Here is a 25,120-nt window from a genome sequence, read left to right as displayed (position 1 = left end):
TCTTCTCTCATTCACTAGCTGCAGTCCTACTACAATGAGAAGAAAAATAACTGTGCTGTGCTCTATAATAAAGAATAGCACATTATTGGGGAGTCTAGCTGCAAGACAGCTTCACTACAGGCTCGTGTTAGGTGACAGAAACAAATTACTGTAGTGAATTCTCATACGTCTACTATAAAACCCATATATAAAATGAAAACATAGTTGTAAAAGCAGACCCCCAGAGCCCCTAGCATTCCTTAAAGAAATGCTGTAACCTTCCTATCTTTACACTCTTACTATAAGGGGAGTTTGTCAGAGGATCAGGTTTTCTCGGGAAAGATGGGATTTTCATATTGAGAACCCCAGCTTCAGGAGTCCAGGAAAACTCTGGAACATTAGAGATACACATTTCCATATTACATATTTTTCTACAGGAACTAAGTATATGTCAATCAAAACTGACAGCTACACAAAAACTTTTCTGGAACACCTAAGAAAAACCTAGGATATACGGAACAGACTGATACTGTTGCAAAAAGAAGTAATCGTGGGTGTGAGGAACTTTAGCAGCACCACTTATCACAAACAACCAAGTAATTAAAACACATCTTTATTATCAAGTTAAAAAAAAAAATAATAAAAAGAATACACAGGCTGAATATTATCAAAAGGCTCTGATACTCTCAATGATAACATTTATTCACATATGCTTTCCTAGGTGCCCTGGCCATGCATAATACTATGTTAAATCTATGTGGACATACAAATTAATGATATTCAAGCAGTAGATAATACTGCTTTGATAAAAACACATCATTTATGAGAGTATCTGAGCCTCTTGATAGATGTTCAGCCTGCGTAAAACAAATCAATATAAGAAGACACAGGCTGAACAGCTATCAAGAGGCTCAGATACTCTCATAAATGATGTGTTTGATAATACTGCTTGATCATCAATAAGTTGTATGTCCACATATGTTTAACATAGTATTATGCATGGCCAGGGCACCTAGGACAGCATATGCGAATACATATTATCAATGAGAGTATCAGAGCCTTTTGATAGATGTTCAGCCTGTGTCGTTTATGGATTTGTTTTGACGTAATAATAAAGATGTGTTAATTTTAAACACTTGGTTGTTTGTCCATCACTACCAACAACACCACCATCAATCCCGCCCCGCAAGCCAAAGTCCTTGGCGTCATTCTGGACTCTAACCATTCCTTCCAACCTCATGTCAAATCACTTACAAACATGTGCAGGCTCCACCTCCGGAACATCGCCAAGATACGTAACTTCCTTACCCCAGACACCACTAAACTACTCGTACACTCCCTGATTATCTCATGCCTTGACTACTGCAACTCTCTTCTCACCGGCCTACCCCAGTGCAGGCTCTCCCCGCTCCAGACCATCCTGAACACAGTGGCCAGACTCATTCACCTCACCAACCACTCCACCTCTGCCACCCCCCTCTGCCTATCCCTCCACTGGCTCTCGATTGCCCAACGCATCAAATTCAAACTACTAACCCTGACCTACAAAGCCATTCACAATACTGCCCCTAACTACCTCACCAACCTGATTCCCAAGTACCACCCTACCCGTACTCTTCGCTCCTCACAGGACCTCCTTCTATCTTGCTCTCTGGTCTCCTCCTCCCACGCACGACTGCAAGACTTCTCCAGGTCCTCCCCCATCCTCTGGAACTCACTACCCCAATCCATCAGACTGTCACCTTCCCTCCTCACCCTCAGGCGCTCCCTGAAAACCCACCTCTTCAGGGAAGCCTACCCCTCCCTCACCTAACAGCCCTTCTCCTTCATTCCTCCTACCACTCCATCCCCCACAGCCACTTCCTCCTGTGCTACTACCCCCTCCCTCCTAGATTGTAAGCTCGAAAGAGTAGGGCCCTGTAACCCCTCATGTACTGTTGTTGTTGCTGTTCTGTTTCTTGTATTGTCCCCCCCTCTATTGTACAGCGCTGAGTAAACCCTTTGGCGCTATATAAACTCAATGTAATAATAATAATAAAAAGTGGTGCTGCTAAAGTCCTGCACACCCATGATTATTTCTCTCCATATATTGGGAAGTTGGCACCATTGAGTGTCAAGTCACACTGTTAAAAATTACATCTCTGACAGTTGAAAATATGCAATAATCATCAGAGATGGGGTTAAAAAAAACAATATTACCAACTGTAGTGCCAGTTTATGAAAATAAGACTACAGATATAATTAGACCATTGGTGCCAAAATACCATTTCACAGATTGGCTACTCTGTAGCACACTGATCACACCTACATATGGACAAGCAGTGCATCCTTGCATCATAGCGCTCTGTGTAACCCAGTGGTTCAATAAAAATCACAAAAAGAATTTCATTGCTGCTGACCATATAAAATTAAAATAAATCATTTACACATGTGATTAGTGCCAGCTGTGGCAAGAAAACATTCCCGCAGCTGAATTCAGAGGTGGTTGAGGACAGTTGCTACTGCTAATCCTGTACAGAGCAATAAATGGCCGACAACCATCCATGGCTGTTTGCGTGTAATTGCACATGGAATGAATACCTGTTGATGGGGACAGATGATTCAGAGGTGATTATCTGTCCTTAACAGCAGATAATCATTCCATGTGCAACTGCAGCATTCTGGACTGTGGAGCCTCGTGGAAACGGGCGATGTGATGCATCACACAGCTTCCTTTTTTTCTTTTTCTTCTAAACAAACATGGTTATGTACCTTATGACACTTCATTCATGTCAATGCACAGCAGCACTGAGCTGCACTTTTGTGCAGTTGCATGTGGGAACATGTTACATTAAATCACACTGCTTTGGAATGCAGTGAAACATGACACCCAGAAAACTGTTCCAATTGTGGCATTGCAGTTCTGACTGCACATAGTGAATGGGCCCTAATAAAGAAATGATCGTGCAATCAAAAGAAAAAAAATGCCATTTTGAGATTTTCCCTCCAACTGCAGAGTGTACTTGAATTTATATTGCTTTTTGTGAGTACGGCAGATGTACAACTGTACAGGCCTATTAAAAAAAAAAAAAAAGAAAAAAAAGAAAAGTAGTTTATTAATTACATAATGTGAACTGGAATGATACAGCAAAAGTTATGCTAAAAATAAAGCTGTTTTACTACTCTGTATGAGCAATTCATTTACACAGAGAAATGTAGACATAATCATGACCATAAAAACATTAGTTTTAGACTATTAATATATATTCACTAGAAATGCATTTTGGTGTATTTAGGCTACCTGCCAATATATATATCTCTGGTAGACAAGTGACAATACACACTGAACTGTGCCTATGAAAGAGCAGTGTTGTCACCCTCAGAAGGCACTACAGAACCTCCCCTTCTTTTCGCCATAACACAGATGACAGGTGTTTTGCAGGCCGCACAGCTGGGAACAAGGAGAACACTGCAGCAAAGTTCACAGGAAGTAATCAGCTTGCTACACTTCAGGCAGGAAAAGGTATTTTTTAATTTATCGAACAGATATGAAACACATTACTTTCAATGGTATGCTTAACAGGTCAAAAGGGGGGCAAATAATACTCATGGTTACGGTTTACATATGCTTTACCAGATAAGTTCACCTTTCCCAACATGTTATGAATGGACCGGCTCCCACTCCCCTGTTGTGACAGCTAGCAGGGGATCTTCTCCTCCCTGCTAGCTGTCACAATTTTTTAAAAAATGCGGCCCTGCGTGGCTCCAGCCGCCCGGCCCTGTCATTCATTGTGTTATGTGAATGAGTGAACTATAAGTCCTGACAGCCTTTGCGGCTGTCAGCTTATAGTTTTCAATGAACTACCACAGCGTTGTATAATACCGTGATAGTTCATTGATTCTTTCTGTCAGTATATCTACTTGCCTGTACATCCCCTATGGGCAGGCAGATATACTGCCAGGTCTGCAGGAGACATGCATGGCACCAGCGATCTGCTGATCCAGAAACAAAACACAATAAATGCAGTTTTTTTACTTGCAAAAAATGTGCATGTATTATTTTTTGTAAAAAGGTGAACTTATCCTTTAAGTGGACCTATACACAAATGAAGCTTGCCGATTGGAGGAGAGAAAAAACCGATGTTCTTGTAGTATCCAATCACTATCACTGTATTGTTTAAGCTGCAGTTGAGAAAAGCTGTAAATCGTAAAGCTTACTAAACAAAAGTATACATTTTTTTGACAGGTAAGACAATAGATGCCTTACCTGTCTATATATGCACATGTATGTATTTAGCCATTTATCAACACTTACACTTGACAAAAATACCGTAAGCTGCGCGCGCACACACACACACACACACACACACACACACACACACACACACACACACACCTACTCACAATCCTGCCAGTTTATAGCACTGGAGTGTCAGGCGATAAACAGAAATGACTGCAGGGGAATTCCTGAACATAATGTAACCATGCAAAATCTAACTACTGAGGCATGAAATATGTAAATATACAACTGCAACAATTAAAACAATGAATGTCACAGTTATGAGGGATGCAGGTGGTCTTTATCACAGTATAGCTTCATGGTGCATTCCAAGTTAACCCCTTCACTCACAAAAGGGAATTTAAGAAATAAAATATCAGCAATGGCTTCTTTATAAATAAAGCAAATCCTATTTGGAAACAATGAGGATCATCTTTATGGGTGAGGGGTAGTTTGAAATTTAAACAGCTTTTTGTTTCTGAAGCAAAATTCTAAGTGTGTAAAAACAGTTTTAGATAAAGTATGTAAGGTAAAAACCTCACTCAGTTCATTGTAAGCCGTCTGTGTTCCATTTCCCTTCCACTTCTTTTTCCAGGTATGCAACAGGAAATTAGAACAAATCTCTACAACGTGAGGAAGTTGTTCTCAGCTGTCACTGGAAAAATTTCTTCTTGTTCTGGAGACAACTCAAAATTTTAAATTTACCATCACTTTCTGTCGCAATGACACTGGTCACCAGACATGGAGAGCCTGTACTGTACTGTACAGTATTACCTTTATGTGAGGCTAAAACTTGCCAAATCCCTGTGACTGATCTCCAAGGTTTCTGTTTAATGCCATCCTTGTGGTCCAGATGATCTATGGAATTTTTCTATTTATATTAGGAAGCAAGCAGCATTTATGAGTCTCATAACAGGTGTCCCATGGGCTAAATGCTTAATTTCTGACCAGATCTTTACTCTGTCAGCTGTAGAAAACACAGTAAGTAAGCAGCAGGTGGTCTTCCAGTAAATGGAAAAGATTAAAGTGGTTGTAAAGCTTTGTGTTTTTTTAAATAACAAAAAAAAAAAAAAAAAAAAAAAGATACTTATCTGCTCTGTGCAATGGTTTTTCACAGCGCAGCTCTGATCCTCTTTTTGGGCCCTCTGCTGGTGCTCCTGGCCCCTCCCCCCTGCAAAGTGCCCCCAGAGCAAGCTGCTTGCTCTGGGGTCACATGTGCATGTATGCTCCTGAGCCAGTCCTGTATGTCCATAAGACATACAGAGCGCGGCTTGGTCCCCCTACACCGCTTCCTCCTCACTGACTGCGACTTAAACCAACAAGAGCCAATGGCTCCTGCTGTTGTGTCTCAGCCAATGAGGAGAGACCCAGGAGAGACGCAGCTCTCGTGTACAGTGCTGTATCGTCATCAAGCTCAGGTAAGTATTGGGGGGGGGGGGGCGGTGGTTGAGGGGGGCGGTGGTTGAGGGGGGCGCTGCATACTGAAGATTTTTTCCCATCATGCATAGCATGCATGAAGGTAAAAAACCTTCAGCCTTTACAACCACTTTAAATAAGAAATCTGTAAAAAAGAAAAATGTGACCCAGATGCAAACACTAGCCAGGGAACTAGTAAAACTTTCGGAAGGGAAACAAAGAAGATGCCATCTTTCTACTTAAAAACTAGCTCCCTGTAGTTTCTGACCCACTGGCTTTAATACCCGAGTATGATCCAAAACAAGGAACTAGATCAAGAAAATCTACAGTTACTGTACAGTGACAAAAAAGTATTTAAAGTACACCCCTAACAATGAACTGCTCTTATTTGCTCCCTTTCTCAGAAGTTAAAGGTTTTGTTATAATTGCTTGATAAATGCAAAAGAAATGCCTGTTGATCATGTCAGCAACTAGTAGCGGTCAGGTGTCTAGAGTACACATGTTATCTCAAGTAGCCCTCCTAGTGCATTTCTGACAAATCAGCAGAAATGTTTCTGTACTTGCAGAAAAAAATGTACATGTATGTTAGAGATATACTGTATTTGTTTTTTTGGTTTTGCCCTAGCACACACTTTTGACTTTAATCAAGAAGATCAGCAGGACAACTGCTTAACTAGCATTTTTATAATAAAAAGGTTAACAATGGCAGCACCCATGATTTCACATAGCAGGCAAAAGCTTCTATTGAAGCATTCCCTTAATGTACCCTACACCAGGCTTCCAAAAACCTGAAGCAAGCAGTACAGTACTTTAACATAATGTCTAGAATTGTCTATATAGACTGAGTCAGCTTAAAGCATTACTAAACCCACAACTGTAAAATCCATCTGTATATGCAGTAAAGCATGCTTGGTATACTCACTTTGGAACCTAAGAGGTTAATCCTCTGCATTGTGTAAAAAGGCTGTTTGAACCTGTCTTCTCTGATCCTCCCCTTCTTTCAGTGCCCCCCTCTTATCTCCTGATAAGAAATAAATATTGTATGGAGTCACTCTGCACATGCTCAGTTTAGTGTGTATTGCTAGAGAGGTTTTTTTTTTTTCTTGGGAGAGTGCATGTGATCAGCACAAGGCCAATCAGCACTGTCCAGACAGAGGTCAGGGGTCCTGCATCCTCCTAGAGCAAAATGAAAACTCCGCTTACAAGCTTTAACCAGTGCTCAGCTGGACACGGACAGAAGTCACAAGACTGCTCTAACTGCTGATCAGAAAATGTATTTAGCAGTTTATATTTACTAAAATAATTGCATTGCCATGTTCTGTGTCCTGTAGGAGACCAAATATAGTATATGCAGGGTCCTGGGTTTAGTAACACTTTAATGATTTGCAATACAGGTCAACAGTTAGACTTTTAAAACTTTAATGCTACTAAGATTATTTACAAAAAATACAAAACATTCCACACCCACCATATTTCAAAGAAAACAAGCTAGCCGTAATATGCTCCTGTCATATTAGCTTATTTTTCAGCAATAACAGAAAACCAGTTTTTCTTCCTTATTATCAACTAGGACATCATATGATGAGGAAGCAATAGAAACAGGTTTGTGCTGACCTAGAACATCCAGAAGCTAGTGGGATTAGCCATTTCAAAACATGTTAGCCTCCCAGCGTCATAAATCTCTCAGCATGTCTGTTACACTGAATTCAATTTAACTATTTCTTGCATGTCTGTTCCATCATGCTTGGAGAAACAATAAACGTAGCACCAGACTCTGCACAGAACAATGCATGAGCACTGGGCCAGTGGACCCCGGGGTGTCCTAATGCACCTGGATTTTAAAAGAGGCTGCATTAAAGTCTATGATGAACTAGGATCATTTCTAATGTGTAAAGCAGGGGTGCCCAACCTTTTGAAGAGTGAGGGCCTCTTAAGTGATTTGGCAACCACTTGTGGGCCATAATGAAATAAATGGTTCCGAATTTTGAATTTTTTACTTTAAAAATAGCATAATGAACATTTTCCTCTTGCAGCTGCTGAATGCCAACGGGAGGCAGAGGAGGAGAAGACGGCAATTGCAGAATGAAAATGGAGAGGATCAGTTCCTGTATATGCTACCCCTCCTATCCACATTTAAAAAGAATGTTAAAAAGGAAGCCATGTGGGCCCCTCGGCGCATGGAGAAGGATCGCCATTGTGGCCCCTGCCAATACATCAGTGGTTGGGGACGTGTAATAAAAACATGTCTCAACTATGGGGTTTAACCACCCACCCCCCCCCCCCCCCCAAACCACAAATTTAAACAAACCCTGTCATGAGCCCCCTATAAGGCTGTTTTCACACGGAGGTGCTGCAGTTTTACTTGCACCGTGCACCTGCGGCTATCCTGCAAGTTAGAAGTCTATTATACCTTGCGGTTGTTTTTTTTGTTTCTTTCAGAAAGCACACCAAACCCACAGGATATAATAGAAGTGCACTTTCCTGGTTTGAGGTGAAAGGCCACAGGTTGAGCACCCCTGGTATGAAGAGTTAACCTTAACTTTTGTTGAGAAAAAAAAACATTTCCCCTCTGGGCAATCAATGTACATTTCAGGCATTTCAACATACTCGGTTTCAGATTCCTACCTTTTGCTATTCTTAATAAACAGCTGTTTGCCTGTGTCCATGTGCAGAGTGAATGTGAATGGGAGTGATTTATAATTATCAGCTGCTGCACTTGCAAAGTTCTAATGAGGAGAGTGGCAGGGTGTGCATCTCTTTAGACGTGATTTCCCTTTAGGGGGAATCTCACCAAAAATTACATTTTTGTTGCAGAGGATGCCCAAAGTGTGACTTGTATCTTTGGCTCACCGATTTGCACAATCACACAAGCTGGAAATTAAATGTTTGGGGGGTGTTCTTTACACCATCTCTGTATAGAATGCCTCCCGGTAGCCATTTTACATTGTATTTTATAGAAAATTTCAGTGCTGCAGATTAAAAAGGAAAGGTAGTTTTCAAAAACATTCAATTATATTGTGACTTGTGTAGCAATTGTATATGCTATATTTGCTATTTTTCCATGAAAGTGAAGTTACCCTTTAAAATGTGCGCTTTTAGCTGTTATGCCAAAAGTCGTGTTTTGTCTTAGTTCCGAATGGCACTTTTTGATTACAACTAAGAACTAATGGCAGGATGATAAATTAGAACAGCATTGTAAGGTTACCACCTTCTCTAGGAAAAAAATACAAGCCTTACAATCACCTTCCTATTAAAGACATTGGCTATACAGCTCGATGGCTAATATAAATGTCTTTTTTTAAATGTATGGTATACTGGTATAGTGTATTGCTGCATATATTAAGATATGACAGTTGTAAGATCTGAACACACTTACTGAAAATGATCTATATAAAGTCATATCCTTTTTAGGTCTGCAATTTTTGACTCTGAACCACTTTAAACCAAAGCAGCAAAGTGCCTGATCCATCAGTATTAACCTGCGCATAGAGAGAAATCTTTACTAATCAGGCACCATGTAATTTCCCCTTCTCTGGTATTACGGTTCAGTAAGGGCAATCATTCCACGAAAAAGAAAGACAAATCAGCCATTTCATCTGCTGACACTTTTTTGGTTTCTGAAATGCCTGCATGCAAGAAATTATTGTGATGTTCATTGATTTGCAACACTCAAGATTACAGACAAGACAGTCAAAAAATGCACTGAAGGTGGGAGCAGAAAAGCACAAACCAAACCAATCTATTGACAAGACTGTCAAGATGAGACAGTTATGGATGGCTGAGCACGGATACGTGTTATTAAAATTATTAAAATTATAGTATGTTATCCCAAGCTTATGCCCTGCTGAGCAAGTGTACTTTCCTGGGGAATAAGCATCTATTGTGGACAGTTACTGCTTCTGAACTGGAGCAAGATTTTCAGGACATGCATCTATTTACCGATGATAAACCCATGGGATCAGTGTATAGGAACTAATGAGGTTACATATTGATTTTGGGACCTTTCACATTCTGTGGATTTTCTGTACAAAAACTGACTGAAGCACAAACTAAGCATCATACCAATCATACTATGAATGCATGCCTGCATAACACCTCTTTCAGAGGAAAAATATTCCCATTTTTCCCCTTGACCTCTTCAGTCCTTAGTGCTTCACTGCATTCAATTTATAATATAATGACATCTGATCTGCAATAATATTCTACACGGAGATCACCTCAAAGCAGTTCTCAAAACTCCTAAAAAAAACTGCTCTGGGTGCCAAGAGAAACTCAGAGAACTTGCTAGAAAAGCATACATTAGTTTACCCCCCCCCCCCTTCACTTTTAATATGATGTAAAAGACCTATTCAGAGCAAGGCTAGTTTACACCTAAGTCTACATTCTTCTGAGTCTTCAATGCAGAAATAGCTCTTCTAAGAATACTTGTGTATATGATGCACTGGGCAGTGGTGCTTATTAGAAAATGTAGTGCCTAATGTATTATTGGTCCAGTAACACTTAAAAAAAAGAGAAGAACCCCACAATGGGACTTTATTGGCACCAATACATAGGTTAAAATGTTCACATCAATCTTTATTAAGATTTAATAAAGATCGATATGAACATTTTAACCTATGTATTGGTGCCAATAAAGTCCCATTGGGGATTTCTTCTCTTTTTTTCAAGTGTAACATTTAGGGATGTAATAACTCATCATTTTCTATTGGTCCAACAACTTGCATTTTCCCATTCAAGTTCACTGGTTAATGATCTTTCAGTAGCATTAAAAATGTGTTTAAGACTTATCTAAAATGCCACTACAGTTAAACTGTATGTACAGTATGTTTGAATAGAATTGGGAGCCCTGTTCCAGAGACAAAAAAAAGGTTTTACCTAGAGAGATCAACCAAGTAGAATGGGTATGTACATTATACATGCTGCCTCCAGAAAACTTAAATATTTCTAAAATGTGTTATTTTAACAATGCAATTATATACTGAAAACATCCAGTGTTATCTGGAAAACATCACAATTTGAAATTCAAACTATAAATTTTAAATCTAAAGAATATGGGGCACACCAATTACTGGAGCAAAGTAGTAACATGATATACTTGAAGAAACATTTTTCCTTGTATTTTATTCCCCCAAGAGACCAAATGCATATTGCATTTGGTCCCATTCTAATCATTAGCCATGTTGCAGATTAAAATCTCTTTTGCTGGTATTAGTTCTGCCCCACTCTGCAGCCCAATTTATGGGTAAGCCTGTAGGGGAGACACAGCCAGCACTGTGCCCTCACCCCATCTCTAAGGTGACTGTTCTTTTACCATTATGAATGAACAATCAGCACTGCCCTGATAGCACAGATTTGCATTCCTAATAGTAAAAAATCATGTGATTTATCTGTGGCTGCCTGTAAATACACAGTTTATGCAGATGGATCATACAGTGCTGAGGCACCAAGTGATGTGTCACTTTTATGAATGAACAAACAGTGCTGTCAGGCTGGTGAAGAGTATGACAGTTCCACAGAACTGAAAGAACACTCAGTATTGTGAGCTGTGCAATACATTGGCCAGGGCAGTGTATGTTTACAAGCAGCCACAAACATACTGCACCACAGGCTGTTTGATGTGTGGTGAATGGCAGCACTGGCACTTGACTGGTCCATGTTGCCACAGACCAGCACTGTCATTCAAATTCATCTCCTTTCAAGCAGAGCTGTTGGACAAAGGAGGGCAAACTGTCCTACCAGGCTGTTTAGCAATGGGTAAATGTATCTGAACAGGACTAAGTGCTAAATGCACTTGGTCCCTACGGAACTAAAGTGGCACTAAACAATATCCTTATTCTCCAAAAGGAATCTACACACATCCACTACTTTATGGTCTTGTTATCCATTTTTCTAGAAATAGTTCTTACTGTGCTTTTCTGACTCCTAATGTTCTCTGCGAGTTCCCATACGTCTACTTTTTCCCCGATACTTCTTTGTTTGGAACAAGCAAGGCACTCTAGTTGTGGTAGTGTGCACTGTCTCTATACACAATAAAAATCCCATTATCCCTAGTCCATCTCGCTGTATGTTTTTATATAAAGTGAGACCATGGAGAATGAACATAGCCACACTAAGAGGAAGACAGATCACAGCAGCCGAAAAAACCCCCCATAAATATGAAGATTTGGAGATGGTTGGAAGCAATAACAACGTGAAACTAACAGAAAAAACGACTAGTTTTGGACTCAACCAGAATGGGGAATTTGTAAATACTCAAGAGAAATAATTCACACAAAAGGAGAGGGTGATCAATGGCGAATGAAAACGTCTTTATGAACACAGACAAAATTAACAGTATAAAACAAAAACACAAAAAATAGTACCACACGCCACAGGCCCCAAGTAGGTAAATCCCCATCTGGGGAAAACTCATTAGTTGAAAGATAACTGTATGGATGACTCATTGGTAAGCTATAACATGTTCTAGGCAAGAAAAAAATGCATAAATAACAAAAAACTCCTATACCCAGACTTGACCAGGCATAAGCGCCAGGATTAAACCAGCACCAGACCAATCATACAATGAGAATGATGAAAGTATTAGTGTAATACAGGGATGGATGCATGGAAAGTAACAAAACTTCCCTCATACACTAAACACCAAAACATAAAGATCACAACAACAGCTGCTCCTGAACATATAGTCATATATAGAACACGTAGTCCAGAGCAGGGTATAATGATAATATAATGATATAAAAAAGCCTGTGACCCCCCTCAGGCGCTAAGCTGTAGGGCACCATCCAGGGGAGATCCTAACAGGCCACTATAACCTCCCTCATACATGATCAGGTCAAGGACTAAGCTGAGAAGTAAAGGTATGAAGTAAAGCAATAAAAACTAATTCTGAGTCAAGAATGCATATTTGAACAAATTTTTTTTTTTAAACCTGAGTTTAGGGTTACAGTAAATAATTTAAACTATAAAATTGTTTGTGAGATTTCTTCTTTAAAGCCCAACTGGACTTTCAGATTAAAGCAGCTGCATACATTCCAGGTACATTAAAAATAAAAAAAGGTGTGCAATGTCTTACAGTTCATTTTATTCAGGAAGCAGCCACAGCCTGAATAAAAAAAAAGCCTGCCAGCATGGTACAGAGAAGGACTCTTGCTCTCTGGGAAGTAGTTGCAAAGGTCTTACATCCCCTCCTGCTGAGTCATAGCTTTCCCATTAGCAAAGTTCATGCTCCCCATTGACTGGGGAACTCTAGGTCTGACTCAGTAGAGGGCATGTCAAACCTCAACAGAGAGAACACAGTTTACACACAGAGAGCAAAGGTCCTTTCTTTCACATACTAGCAGGGAACAACAGGCTTTTCTGCTCAGGATGTAGCTGCTTTTGAAAGTAACAAAAGAAAAACTTTGAAAACCCAACATGGGGGGGTTTACACACACTCTTGGCTGCAGCCACCAGGTTTGTGTGTGAATCTGACAAGCTGACTTCCTGCCACACCCACCAGTGAGAGAGCAGTATTTCTAGCACCAGACCTCCTTCATAAAGCTAAACTGATGACCTATCGGGGCCTTTTAATGTGTCACCTATGAAAAATATAGGGTATTTAAGTTTGTCACCATTTCACAGGAGCATGCAAATTTAAGGTTTGACATGTTGGGTATCTATTTATTCGGTGCAACATCTTTTATAGTTTGCCAAAAAATTGGGTAATTTATTGCATCTGTGTACACCAATTAACTTTAGTGTATTGTTTACCGAAATGTTGTGTTTCCTACACTTCTGCAGATTTCCCCCTCCCCATTCCCCCCACCCCCCATTACAGTGGATGGGGGATCCTTCGCCCATACCCGCTGTCACAATTTGAAAACAGCACAGCCGTGCTGGGCTCTGCGATACGTGCAAAAAAATGTGCATTTATTTTTTTCAAAAGGTGAACTTAGCCATTAAAGTACATTACCAATTTAAAAAAAATAATGTTGGAATGCGCTGATATAAAGAAAAATCAAACTACGTTTATCTATAGTAAAAATATTATCTTTTAAAAAATTAAATGCATTCCCCTATTGGGTACATTGCGTCCAAGTGCTACTTAGAATTAGAAATGAAAGACTGTCAACTACTGAGAAGAGCAGGACAGAAGGAAGAGGCTGGAGTGTCCAAGAGACAAATGCCTTTAACTGCTTTTATCAAGAATTGAAACCCACTACATGACAAGCAAGATCTTTTTCCATGTTGGAATCTGTGTCCAAACTCATTTACAGTGAATATACTTCTTTCAAGATAACTGCTCAAAACCAATGACAACTGACACAAACAATAGTTATCAAGTTCATTGATAGATTTCAGATAGATATTGCCTCCAGCCTGCAAAGCATAGGAGGAAAAAAAAAATATATAAAAAAAGGCCGGAAATGTTGTAGACTTTAGATAAGTTACTGCTGCCATTGAGGTCACAAGATAGAAGCACAAGGTACTTTGAAGATAATGCTTGATACATTGGCCCTGAGATATAAAGGGAAAAAAAAAAAAAGACTGAATAGAGCACCACAACACAGTGACATGTTTTATAGATGGATCACAATGCACACATTGAAAGGCAGTGCTGCTGCACAGAGAGAAGACATTCATGTCATTGTTAGTTTAGTATGACAGAATGCATATCACAGAATGAAACTTGCACAAGTACATTACAGGTAAAGCCAATACACTATACATAGGCCCAGGTAAATTATCTCACAAAACAAACTCCTAAGCTTGCCAACAACAGATTGCAGATGTTCAGGAAATGGTTAGGATGGAGAATCCATAAGTAAAAAACACTATCACTGCACACTGTGCAGCTGCACTATAGCACAGGAGCTAAATAACCTTGCCAGTGAGCATCGGTGCAGAGTGGGTTAACTTAACTGTTACTAACCAGAGTGTGGGTGGGTGTGGGGTTAACTATACTGCCACTGACAGCAAAGCTGGGGGTTATTATTGTGGTCACTGGCATGACTGCTGTGGGTTATTTTTTTTGATTACTGAAGCCAATGATGGTGCTTACTTTACTCCCAACTTTTTTCTACAATGTGCACTATTTCAGGCTGAAAAAAATGCAGCAGGACTAAAATTTTCAGGCAATGAATTGCACTGCTGCTCATTCATTTTGAAGGGGCTGCCATACTACACGCAATGCACCTCAACACATAAAAAACACACTGCTATTGTGCAGCCCTCTAAAGTGTTGGTGGTCCGCTATCATGTAGCCTTTTGACATGTTGGTAGCTGCACAGGAGGCACTCTATAATATTCAAGTTGACCACTACTGATCTAGGGGCCTTTTCAGGTGCACATAAAACGGAAATAAAGATGAACACAGGTACATGCAAATAACAAACTAACACTGATTGCCAATTGTCAAACTACTAAACAGGTTTTAGGATCAGAGTGGCTCACATTAACCACCTGACCTCCAGGTTTTACACCCTTCATGACCAAGCCATTTTTTGCTATCCAGCACTGTTCTACATTAACTGGCAATTGCTCAGTCATGCAACGCTGTACCTAAATGAAATGTATATAATCTTTTTCATACAAACAGAGCTTTCATTTGGTGGACTTTGATCATCACTGGGTTTTTTTATTTTATATTATATAAACTGAAAAAAAAAAAATATATATATTTTCTACTTAATTTTAAAAAGCATCAAATAAAATGTAATTTCTTTACAAAATATTAGGCCAAAATGTATTCTGATACAGGTCTTTGGTAAAAATAAAAAAACCTCCACATTTAGCACTGTTTTTGGGAACACTAGTATAGTTCGGACCATGACTATGATACTGATCTGAACATACACTATTCTAGGAATGGTGGTGGTCAGCGACTTACAGTGTGACTGATAGTGTGGCAGGGACTGGTGCTAACTGACACTGGCTGGGAGGCACATTAACTGACGTCGCTAGTGACACTAATTCAGTGAGAACACTGTACTAATGACACTGGCTGGGTGACAGAGGTGATCAGAATAATCAAGGGGTTAACTGTGTGTCTAACAAATGTATGTGTGCTGATTTTACTCAAAGACTGACTGGCTTTTCCCCATGATCTCAGCGCTGAACAGTAAGTATGATCAGAGAGCAGAACCAGCCAGATCTATGTTTATTGACACACTGATCTCTGTGCTGTGGTTGGCCACAGCTGTCAGCAGGTTCACAGCCAAAATCATTGGCTGTAAGCCTGCTGAAAAACTTGTGCTGTGTCCAATCACAGTACGAGCTGAAGGGGGTGGGCGCCTGTAAACCCGGAAGTTCTCCCACAATGTACAGGTACACTGCAGAGGAACGGCGGAGCCGCCAGCCAGCAGTAAACTTTCAACTGCTGGGCAGCAAGTGGTTAAGGCAAGTCAAATACTCATTTTAAACGGAATGCCTAGATCTAGTTTTAGAATTTAGTTCTTTGGTATGCATGTGAAAGACCTATTTTGAAGAAGATGGCTCTGCCCTTGAAACGTGTCAGATGTACCCCTAAAGATGGATGTGTTTCCTGTGCTGGGATTGGTTCTGTTACATGCACTATGTTGTGTACCTTTGCGAATACATTGGCATTTTATTACTTTTTAAAGCGTTTTTATGGTACTGCACAAGGTTGGTGTGCCTCCATTTACTTACAATGCATTTGCAAAAGATCAACAAATATAAATGTTAACAAATGTGCATGCTTTGATGTATATTTTATAATCATGCAAGTACAGCATATATGGACAGCCATATTTTTTCATTACAAATGATGGCTGTATATCCTGCTTAGTAGTTCTCCACAGGGATTCTGTTTATGGTTTTTCCCTTTCATTGTAAACCTATATTCTCTTCACACTGCCTGCAAACAAAGTTTCTATGCTGCTTAATGCATCTCAGCAGTCTTGTAGCAGGAAAGCTAACTCACTTCCTGGTATAAATGTAGCCATCAGAGACTCTACAAAGCCATAGGTTATGAAAATATTAAATAGGAAAACATATCAAACATAAAAATACATAATGTTCAAGAAAAAAAATCTAAATTATAAACTCAAAAGATATGCTTCAACAAACTTTGTTTGTCCCCTTTAAAAGTTTATGGAGCAATGATGTACATACCTTACAAGAGTCTGATTATGTAAGTCCCACACTGCAATGTTGCCATCACTACAGCAGGAGAAGCAGACCTTGGAGTCAGGGCTGATAGCCAGAGCATAGCAAGCAGGAGCAGATGATGTCAGCTCTGCTTTTATACGCGGGGTGGGAGCTGCCAGGTCCCATATGGATAAGGTGCTGGCTTCCCCTCCGACAATGAGAGTGCGCCCATCAGGGAGTAATCTGCAGGAGCGGATGTAGTTATCTCTGTTCTGCAGAGACAAAAGGCACCGAGACGTGAAATCGGTACTTTAGTTAAAAACTATATAAGCAGCATTTACAAAGCCTGTCGTCACTTTCACATACAAGTGTTTTATGGATTTACTTGACTAAACATGAGTTGTAAAAGAGCAAGAAGATTTCAAAATATCCTTTGCACTTCCAGAAAAACAAGCTGCAGCTAAAGATTCTCACGGGTGATGGGTTAAACACTACACTGGAAAGCTCTAAAAAGCACAAACATTCCCTCCTGATTTTAATGAGCCATTTGCAGTTATGACAATGATAAAGTGAAGTAATGCCAGAAAATTACATGACATTAGACAAGTACTTAAAGTGGATCTAGAAAATTTAGTGTTGTGAGATAATTCATCTTAATTAGCATCAAAATGTGAAGTTATAATGTCAACCCAAAGTTTTTAGAGCTCAACTGTACAACTTGTTTGCAAGACGAACAGTTCAGAGGGGAAGACAGAATGACTAATACCAAGTGAGAAAATATAGGATATTCTGGGACAATCTGTAAAAACCAGAAGGCAAAAAATAACGAAGGCAAGGCCCACAGCAACCAGTCTCCAGGTAATCATTTACTAGTGCAGGTTAGAAAATGAAAACATCTGTTCAGATATTTGCTTAAAAAAAGCAACTTAAAGAATTGTTGGCTACAGCACAGACAAATGAAGTATTGTAAATGCTTACTTGCAGCATTTTTATTCCATAATTGTTTTATTCACTTGCAATGTGTCCTTAAACTAGCTAGAAAACCTGACTAAGGACAGCCACTTACCTAGCACGCCCCCTCCCTCCTTGCATGCCAAAGCCCTCTCCTCTTTTGGAAAGTTCTAATTACTCTTTGTGCTGGCCCAGCTCCTCTGCTCCTTCCATGACCTCCATACATAACTTTTAAGTAGTTGCCAGGAAAGAGTGCAGGGGAAAACTACAGAGTCACTTGGATGACAGCTCTGCGTCCAAGAGGACATCATTATTACAAGATAGTGGAGCGTAGCAGCTGTCTCAGGCCTTCTGGATATCTAAACAAGGAAGGCTTTTACAGATAAACAACATACCTAAAATGCATTCAATGCACATGTAATCATATATCATATTCATAACTATTGTAATGGCACTGCCCCCCTTTATATTGTAAAAAGCTCCGCAAACTGTTGGCGCTATATCAATCCTGTATTATTATTATAACAACAAGCAGAGAGATTGTTGTTTAAATGGTCTGGCAACAGGGTCTCTAAAATAAAACTAAAATATTGAAGCTTGGAAAAAGTAACTTAAAGGAGAAAGAGGCTGAAAAAAAATGAAGTTACTGTGATGATTGAAATATTCCCGTGGTGGTCAGGTTGTCCCAACAGGATAAGATGATGGGTAGGCAGCAGGAAAAGGAGGCTTCAGCAGACAGAATTTTGCCTCTGTGTGCAATGGGAATTATATTTTACTGTCAATTCTAGTGCCCCTATTAGTGTTGCCAATAAAATATCTAAAGTATCTGGTTTTGGTAAAAATTAAATTAGAAGCGGCTCATTTCTCCTATGTTGCCTACTGGGGAGGGAGAGAGAGAGGAGAGAGAGAGAGGGGGGGGGAGAGAGAGAGGGGGGGGGGGAGAGGAAGGAGGGAGGGAGAGAGAGGAGGGAGGGGGAGAGAGAGGGGGGAGGGAGACAGAGAGAGGAGGGAGGGGGGAGAGAGAGAGGAGGGAGGGGGGAGAGAGAGAGGAGGGAGGGAGAGAGAGAGAGGAGGGGGGGAGAGAGAGAGAGGAGGGAGGGGGGAGAGAGAGAGGAGGGAGGGAGAGAGAGAGAGGAGGGGGGGAGAGAGAGAGGAGGGGGGGGGGAGAGAGGAGGGGGGGGAGAGAGAGGAGGGGGGGGAGAAAGGAGGGGGGGGAGAGAGAGAGGAGGGAGGGAGAGCGAGGAGGGAGGGGGAGAGGGGAAGGCACATGACAGTCAACACCAGTGAAGGCATGCATCTACCAACACATTGATTCCTACCATGGCTGTCTGTACCAGGCTGGGCAGTAACCATACAGTATACATGAAGGTCTATGTCAAGGACATCACAACAGGATTCAGATCAACTGCTAGAGACATTTTTAAGAACTATGTAGCAACAAACAATGACCTGAGTTTAAAACATCTTAACATGCATAAAGAAAACCTACTGCAAACCAAGCTTTACCATTTACCCTCTTTCCACTTACCAAGCAGTCCAGCTGAGAAACAGGGCTTTTATTTCCAGGGTGACTAATGTCCCAGACCTTGACACATCCCTTTCCACCAGTGTAAACGTGTCTTGTGGGGTTGCTGATTGTTACAGCACAGACCACTTCCCCATGATTTAATGTGTTAATTTGCCGTGCATGTCGAGGGATTCCTGGGCCAATGAGAGCATCAGGAGGGAATGGGACCGGCTGCATCTGCCCATCAGCACTTACATGGAATGAGTACGCTCTAAAAATAAAAAATATATGTTTAATGTATAACAGTGTATTATTATTAGGCAGGTAAAACTTTGTACCAACGCTACTACTATATTGCAAGTAGATAGTTAAAGAAAAAAACAAAAATAAAGGAGAAGTCTTAAGATAGAATGGCACTTAAGAGAAATGCATGTGCCAAGTATTACCACCACACCCTGACCCTGAATTTCAAGGTCCATTCCAGCACACATCTTCATTTAATTATACTGGACTGAGTGTCTTGCAGTCTAAGGACAGAAGTCGACAGAATTCTGCACAGACAAGAAGATCTCTTCAAAGCAAGCCTACAGCAAGATAACCAGAGACAGATCTGCTCATAGACTTGGGCAGCAAGAGATACATAAACACACACCCACAGGTGAACTGGATAGACCAGTGTCTTTATTCAACCTTACAAACTATGTAATTGGGGACAAATGATATTTATATATCCTACTTCCACCAAAAAGACAAAAGGTGGCACTTCAGTTCCAAGCCTTTTCCGATACGTCTCTCCTACATGAACTAAATCAGCATTTTTTGCTAGAAAATTACTTCTAACCCCCAAACATAATTTTTTTTAAACAGAGGCCCTAGAGAATAAAATGGTGGATGCTTCAATGTTTTATGTCACACAGTATTTGCGCAGCGGTTTTTCAAAATTAATTTTTTTTTTTTTTTTTTGCAAAAATACAGCTTAATGAATTTTAATGCACAAAAACACAATAGAACGTCCAATTGTTGGGTAAGATATAAAAGATGATGTTACGCCAAGTAAATAGACTCCTAATTAAAATTGCGACTGCTTGTGGAATAGTGACAAACTACGGTACTTAAAATCTCCACAGGCAACGCCTTAAAAGCCTTTACAGGCTACCAGTTTAGAGTTACACAGGAGGTCTGGTGCTAGAATTATTGCCCTTGCTATAATATTCACAGCGATACCTCATGTGTGGTATGCACACAGTTTACATATGCATATGTGAGCCATGTATATGTTCACTTTTGTGTGCAAGCACAGGGGAACAGGGAGCCTTAAAATGTTTTATTTTTATACTGTCTTTATTTTTTTAAGCGAATCTAAAAAAGGTTTTTTTTTTTTTTATTGGAAAACAACAAACGTGTCTATACTTTCCTACTGTGTGCAGTGGTTTTGCACAGAGCAGCCTGGATCCTCTTCTCAGGTCTCCCGCAGGCTATCCTGGTCCCTCCTTCCTGTCGGATTGCCCCACAGCAAGCAGCGGGCTATGGGGAACCCACTGCCCTGTGTGTCCATTCACACACACACACACACGGAGTTGTGACTTGGCCCGCCCCCTCTCTTCTCATTGACTGACTGGCTGTGATTGACAGCAGAATGAGCCAATGGCTTCTGCTTGCTGTCTCAGCTAATGAGAAGGCAGAGACCCGGAACAGCCAAGGCTGTCATGCACATCTCTGGTTCGCGATGGGGCTCAGGTAAATATTGAGGGGGCTGGGGGCATTGCTTCACACAGGTTTTTTATCTTCATGCACAGAATGAGAGAGATGATTGAGGATGTTCCAGTACTGGATTATCTCTATAGTATGCCGGCGGAACTGCGGGCTTTAGTCCCAGGCTCCCCAGTGGTATGGGAGAACCCGGCGAGGCATCGGAAGGCAGTGGGAAAAGCAATCCAGAGGCTAATTATAATCATTTTAGCAAGTGTCCTTGAAAAGCAATTCTTTTCCGTTTCTTGTAGGAACATAGGTAAACACCTATTTTGGGATATTTGCAGAGCTAATGGCAACCAAATGATTCCAATGCTCCTGGTACAGCTGACTTTCAGCGTGTTTAGTGATGCAAAGAGACTCAACATTTAGACTGCTGCAAAACTGTCTGCACTTAGGCGCCTCCTTCTACAATTCCACAACGAAAAAGCTCTGACAAACTAGAAAATGATCATATTATCCATAATTTAGATCAAATTTGTATCCCCAGTTATTTTGAAATTTACCAAATGAGTATATGCAATCTGCCAGAATGTCCATTGACAATATCCAATAGGTCCAGCAAAAAGAAAAAAATCATTGATTTTCTGACTGTCATTTCCCCTTTGTAAGCTCTCATAAGGAAGCAGTGCTTCATTACAGCTCCTCATATTTTCATGATATATTCCTACCTAATCATATTTTAACCATCATGACCCTCTTGAGCATTTACAGCAGCTCTTGTTTTGATTTATAAGCAATTCATCGGTGTTTACCACAGCAATTATTCTTTAAACAAGGCACATCATAAAAGAAACAAATTAAAGCTTCCCTAAACCAAGAACACATTTTAAGAGCGCTAAAATTAAAAAATTATATCTATATATCTCTCTATATAGTTTTATATTTATATATTAAGATTGTACAGATACCAGTAACTGCCGTCTTTCTTCAACCAGTAACTGACGCATTTTTTAAAATGTACATTTCAGCTGTTAGCGGGAGAATCCTGCTGACAGCCGAAATGTAAATTTAAAAGAAGCTGGCAATTCCTGGTTGTGAAGGAGTGGGGCCGCTGCGTCCTTAACAACCAATGACTAATTTAGCTGTCAGAGGGGTTTCCCTGATGACATCTGAAGTGTAAACATGTTGGCAATTGGAGCTGTAAAAGAAAACAGAAAAAAAAAAAAAAAAGCAGCCTGACTACCTTCATCAACATTGCTCAGCTTCTAAAACTGAAAGATAGAAAGAAATGTTGTTTCATTTTGTATCTGTTTATCTACAAATCAAAGGGACGAACTTCTCTGCAGATAAAGTCAGTTAAAAGCAACATGTCAAGTAAAAAGGTTTTTATGTTAGTTTTATTTTTTCCAATTAAATGTTCTGCTGTTAACTTATTAACACTTAATATATTCTAATCAACCCTAATTAACTCCTTATTCTACCTCCATTTAATTACTTTCCTGAAGTTTTTTTTTTTTGTTTATCTCTATTTTCTAAAAAGATTAAAACTTTTTTTTTGTTTGCTTTGTTTATTAATCTTTTTACAGCTTTAACATACATTTACACGTTTCGCATTGAAAAAAAGCGCAAGATTGAAAAAAAAAAAAATTTTCATTTGTAAACAATTTTTCAATGTTTTGTACCAGAATCATGACTTTAGTGTCATTTTAAACAGGACAAATTATATAATAAAATGTGCACTTTTTATGTGCACTAACATTATTTAAGTATTGTGAAAAAAATGCCATTGTTACAAGACAATATTCACAAAAAAAAAAATATTATATATATTATTGCCAAATAAACAGGTCCATAGCATAAATGTAAAAAATGCTCTGGTCCATGGTTCCCATGCTGATAGCTGAAGTGTAAACAAAACAGGTGCCAGCAAGTGTTGGTATCAACGACACACATGCGCACATGCGCACACGCACACACGATATAAAAAGTCTACACACCCCTGTTAAAAAGTCAGGTTTCTGTGATGTAAAAAAATTAGACTGATAAATCATTTCAGAACTTTTTGCACCTTTAATGTAACCTACAAACTGTACAACTCAGTTGTACTCAAACTGAAGTCTTTTAGGTGGAGGGAAGTAAAAATAAAAAACTAAAATATTATGCTTTCTAGCAGAAGCCTGAAGGTTTTATGCCAATATTGACTGTTATTTGGAACTGTTCATAATTCCCTCTACCTTGACTAAGGCCCCAGTTCCAACTGAAGAAAAACAGCCCCTAGCATGATGCTGCCACCACCATGCTTCACGGTGGGTATGGTGTTCTTTTGGTGATGTGCAGTGTTGTTTATGCGCCAAACATATCTTTTGGAATTATGGCCAAAAAGTTCAAGCTTGGTTTCATCAGACCATAACACATTTTCCAAGATGTGTTTTTGCAAAATTTAGCCGGGCTTGGATGTTTTTCTTCACAAGAAAAGGCTTCCGTCTTGCCACTCTACACCATAGCACAGACATACGAAGAATACAGGAGATTGGCAAGTACTGGCTGTGTGGTACATGTGACAACAAACAGTCCTGCAGCTCCTTTAATGTTGCTGTAGACCTCTTGGCAGCCTCCCAGACCAGTTTTCTTCTAGTCTTTTCACCAATTTTGGAGGGACGTCCAGTTCTTGGTAATGTCACTTGATGATGACTGTCTTCACTGTGTTCCATGGTATATCTAATGCCTTGGAAATTCTTTTGTACCCTTCTCCTCACTGATAGCTTTTAAAAATAATATCCTTCTGATGCTTTGGAAGTTTTCTGCAGACCATGGCTTTTGCTGTAGGATGCGACTAAGAAAATGTCAGAAAAGATCTACTAGAACAGCTGCCCTTTATTTGGGGTTAATCAGGAGTCTGCACACATCTGCCATCATTTAAAGTGCCTCTATCTAACATGATTTTGAATGTGATTGCTTAACTCTGAACACAGCTACATCCCCAGTTATAAGAGGGTGTGCAAACTTATGCAACCGCATTATATGTTTACCCCCCCCCCCCCCCAAAAAAAAATTTCAGTTTTTCAATTGAGTTGTAGAGTTTATAGGTCACATTAAAGGTGGAAAGAGTTCTGAAATGATTTATCTGTGTCTCATTTTTTTACATCACAGAAACCTGACATTTTGATAGACTTCATATCCACTGTACACACACACTTCCTTCTCTAGGCAGACGGATCTAAAACCGCTCAACCAAAAATAGTTGCATTCAAAAATCCATTTTGAGCATTTTATTTTAAATTTTATTTACAAAAGAAATTATAGTGAATACAATATTTTCAATTAAACTTACAAAAGGAAATAGGGAATACAATATAAGCGGAGAGGTAACTGAAAACTACTTACGGTTTTCCACCTGGGATGCCTGTCAGATTTGGAGGAATTCCTGGAACCCGCATATGGTGATGTGGATCAAAGCCAACCTAGACATTTAGTGAAAATAAAGAATTACCTTGACAGAAAACACAAATTTCAAAACAATTATGCGTATCTGTGATTGACCTACAACACAGTACTCTGCTGGGTTGGACAAATAGCAGATGTCGGGTAGTGTTATGCCTTAACAAATGTAGCTAGTGTCCAAGTTATTCTGTTGTCAAAAATACAAAAAAAACAAAACAAAAAAAACCAAAAAAAAAAAAAACCCCCAAAACAAACAATATACCTTTGTACAGTCTGTATGGCCTGCGTTCTAGTCGGCCATCACTGTACTATGCCTCCAACATTAAACTTTCAATTTTAACCGCTTGCCCTCCAGAGGATTTACCCCCCCTTTCCTCACCAGGCCATTTTTTGCAATACAGTGCTGCGTTACTTTAACTGACAATTGTGTGATCAGACAACACTGTACATAAATGAAATTTATGTCCTTTTTTCCCCATATATAGAGCTTTCTTTTGGTAGTATTTGATCACCTGTGCATTTTTTATTTTTTGCGCTATAAACAAAAAAAAGACTGATAGTTTTGAAAAAAAAAATATTTTTGACTTTTTGCTATAAAACAGATCTAGTAATTTTTTTATTTTTTTTTTAATCAAATTTAGTCATAAATTTAGGCAAAAATATATTCTGCTACATGTTTTTGCTAAAATAAAAAATCCCAATACATGTAAATTATCAGTTTACGTACTTCTGCTATAGGGCTGAGGGGAAGCGGTCAAACCGAAAACCAATATTATGGGGACATTTTA

At 39.6% G+C, this 25,120-nt stretch overlaps 1 protein-coding gene across 3 annotated transcripts in view; it reads right to left on the bottom strand.

Moving 5' to 3' along the window:
- The window catches only part of LOC149451104 (transducin-like enhancer protein 4), a 224,396-nt gene that overhangs the window by 18,137 nt on the left and 181,139 nt on the right, over window positions 1–25,120 (bottom strand). For all 3 annotated transcript variants that reach the window (XM_089691104.1, XM_089691105.1, XM_089691106.1), the window contains 3 exons: window positions 24,276–24,352; window positions 19,221–19,470; window positions 16,766–17,013 (listed from right to left, as the gene is read on the bottom strand). In XM_089691104.1, coding sequence (XP_089547230.1) covers window positions 16,766–17,013; window positions 19,221–19,470; window positions 24,276–24,352 — 575 coding nt within the window. The remainder of the gene's footprint in view (window positions 1–16,765; window positions 17,014–19,220; window positions 19,471–24,275; window positions 24,353–25,120) is intronic.

Source organism: Staurois parvus, unplaced genomic scaffold (genome assembly GCF_062004578.1).
Source record: "Staurois parvus isolate SC_StPar_1 unplaced genomic scaffold, SC_StPar_1.0 ptg000549l, whole genome shotgun sequence".
NCBI lineage: Eukaryota > Metazoa > Chordata > Amphibia > Anura > Ranidae > Staurois > Staurois parvus.
The sequence above is the reverse complement of the archived record's forward strand: the minus strand, read 5'-3'. Positions and strand labels throughout refer to the sequence as shown.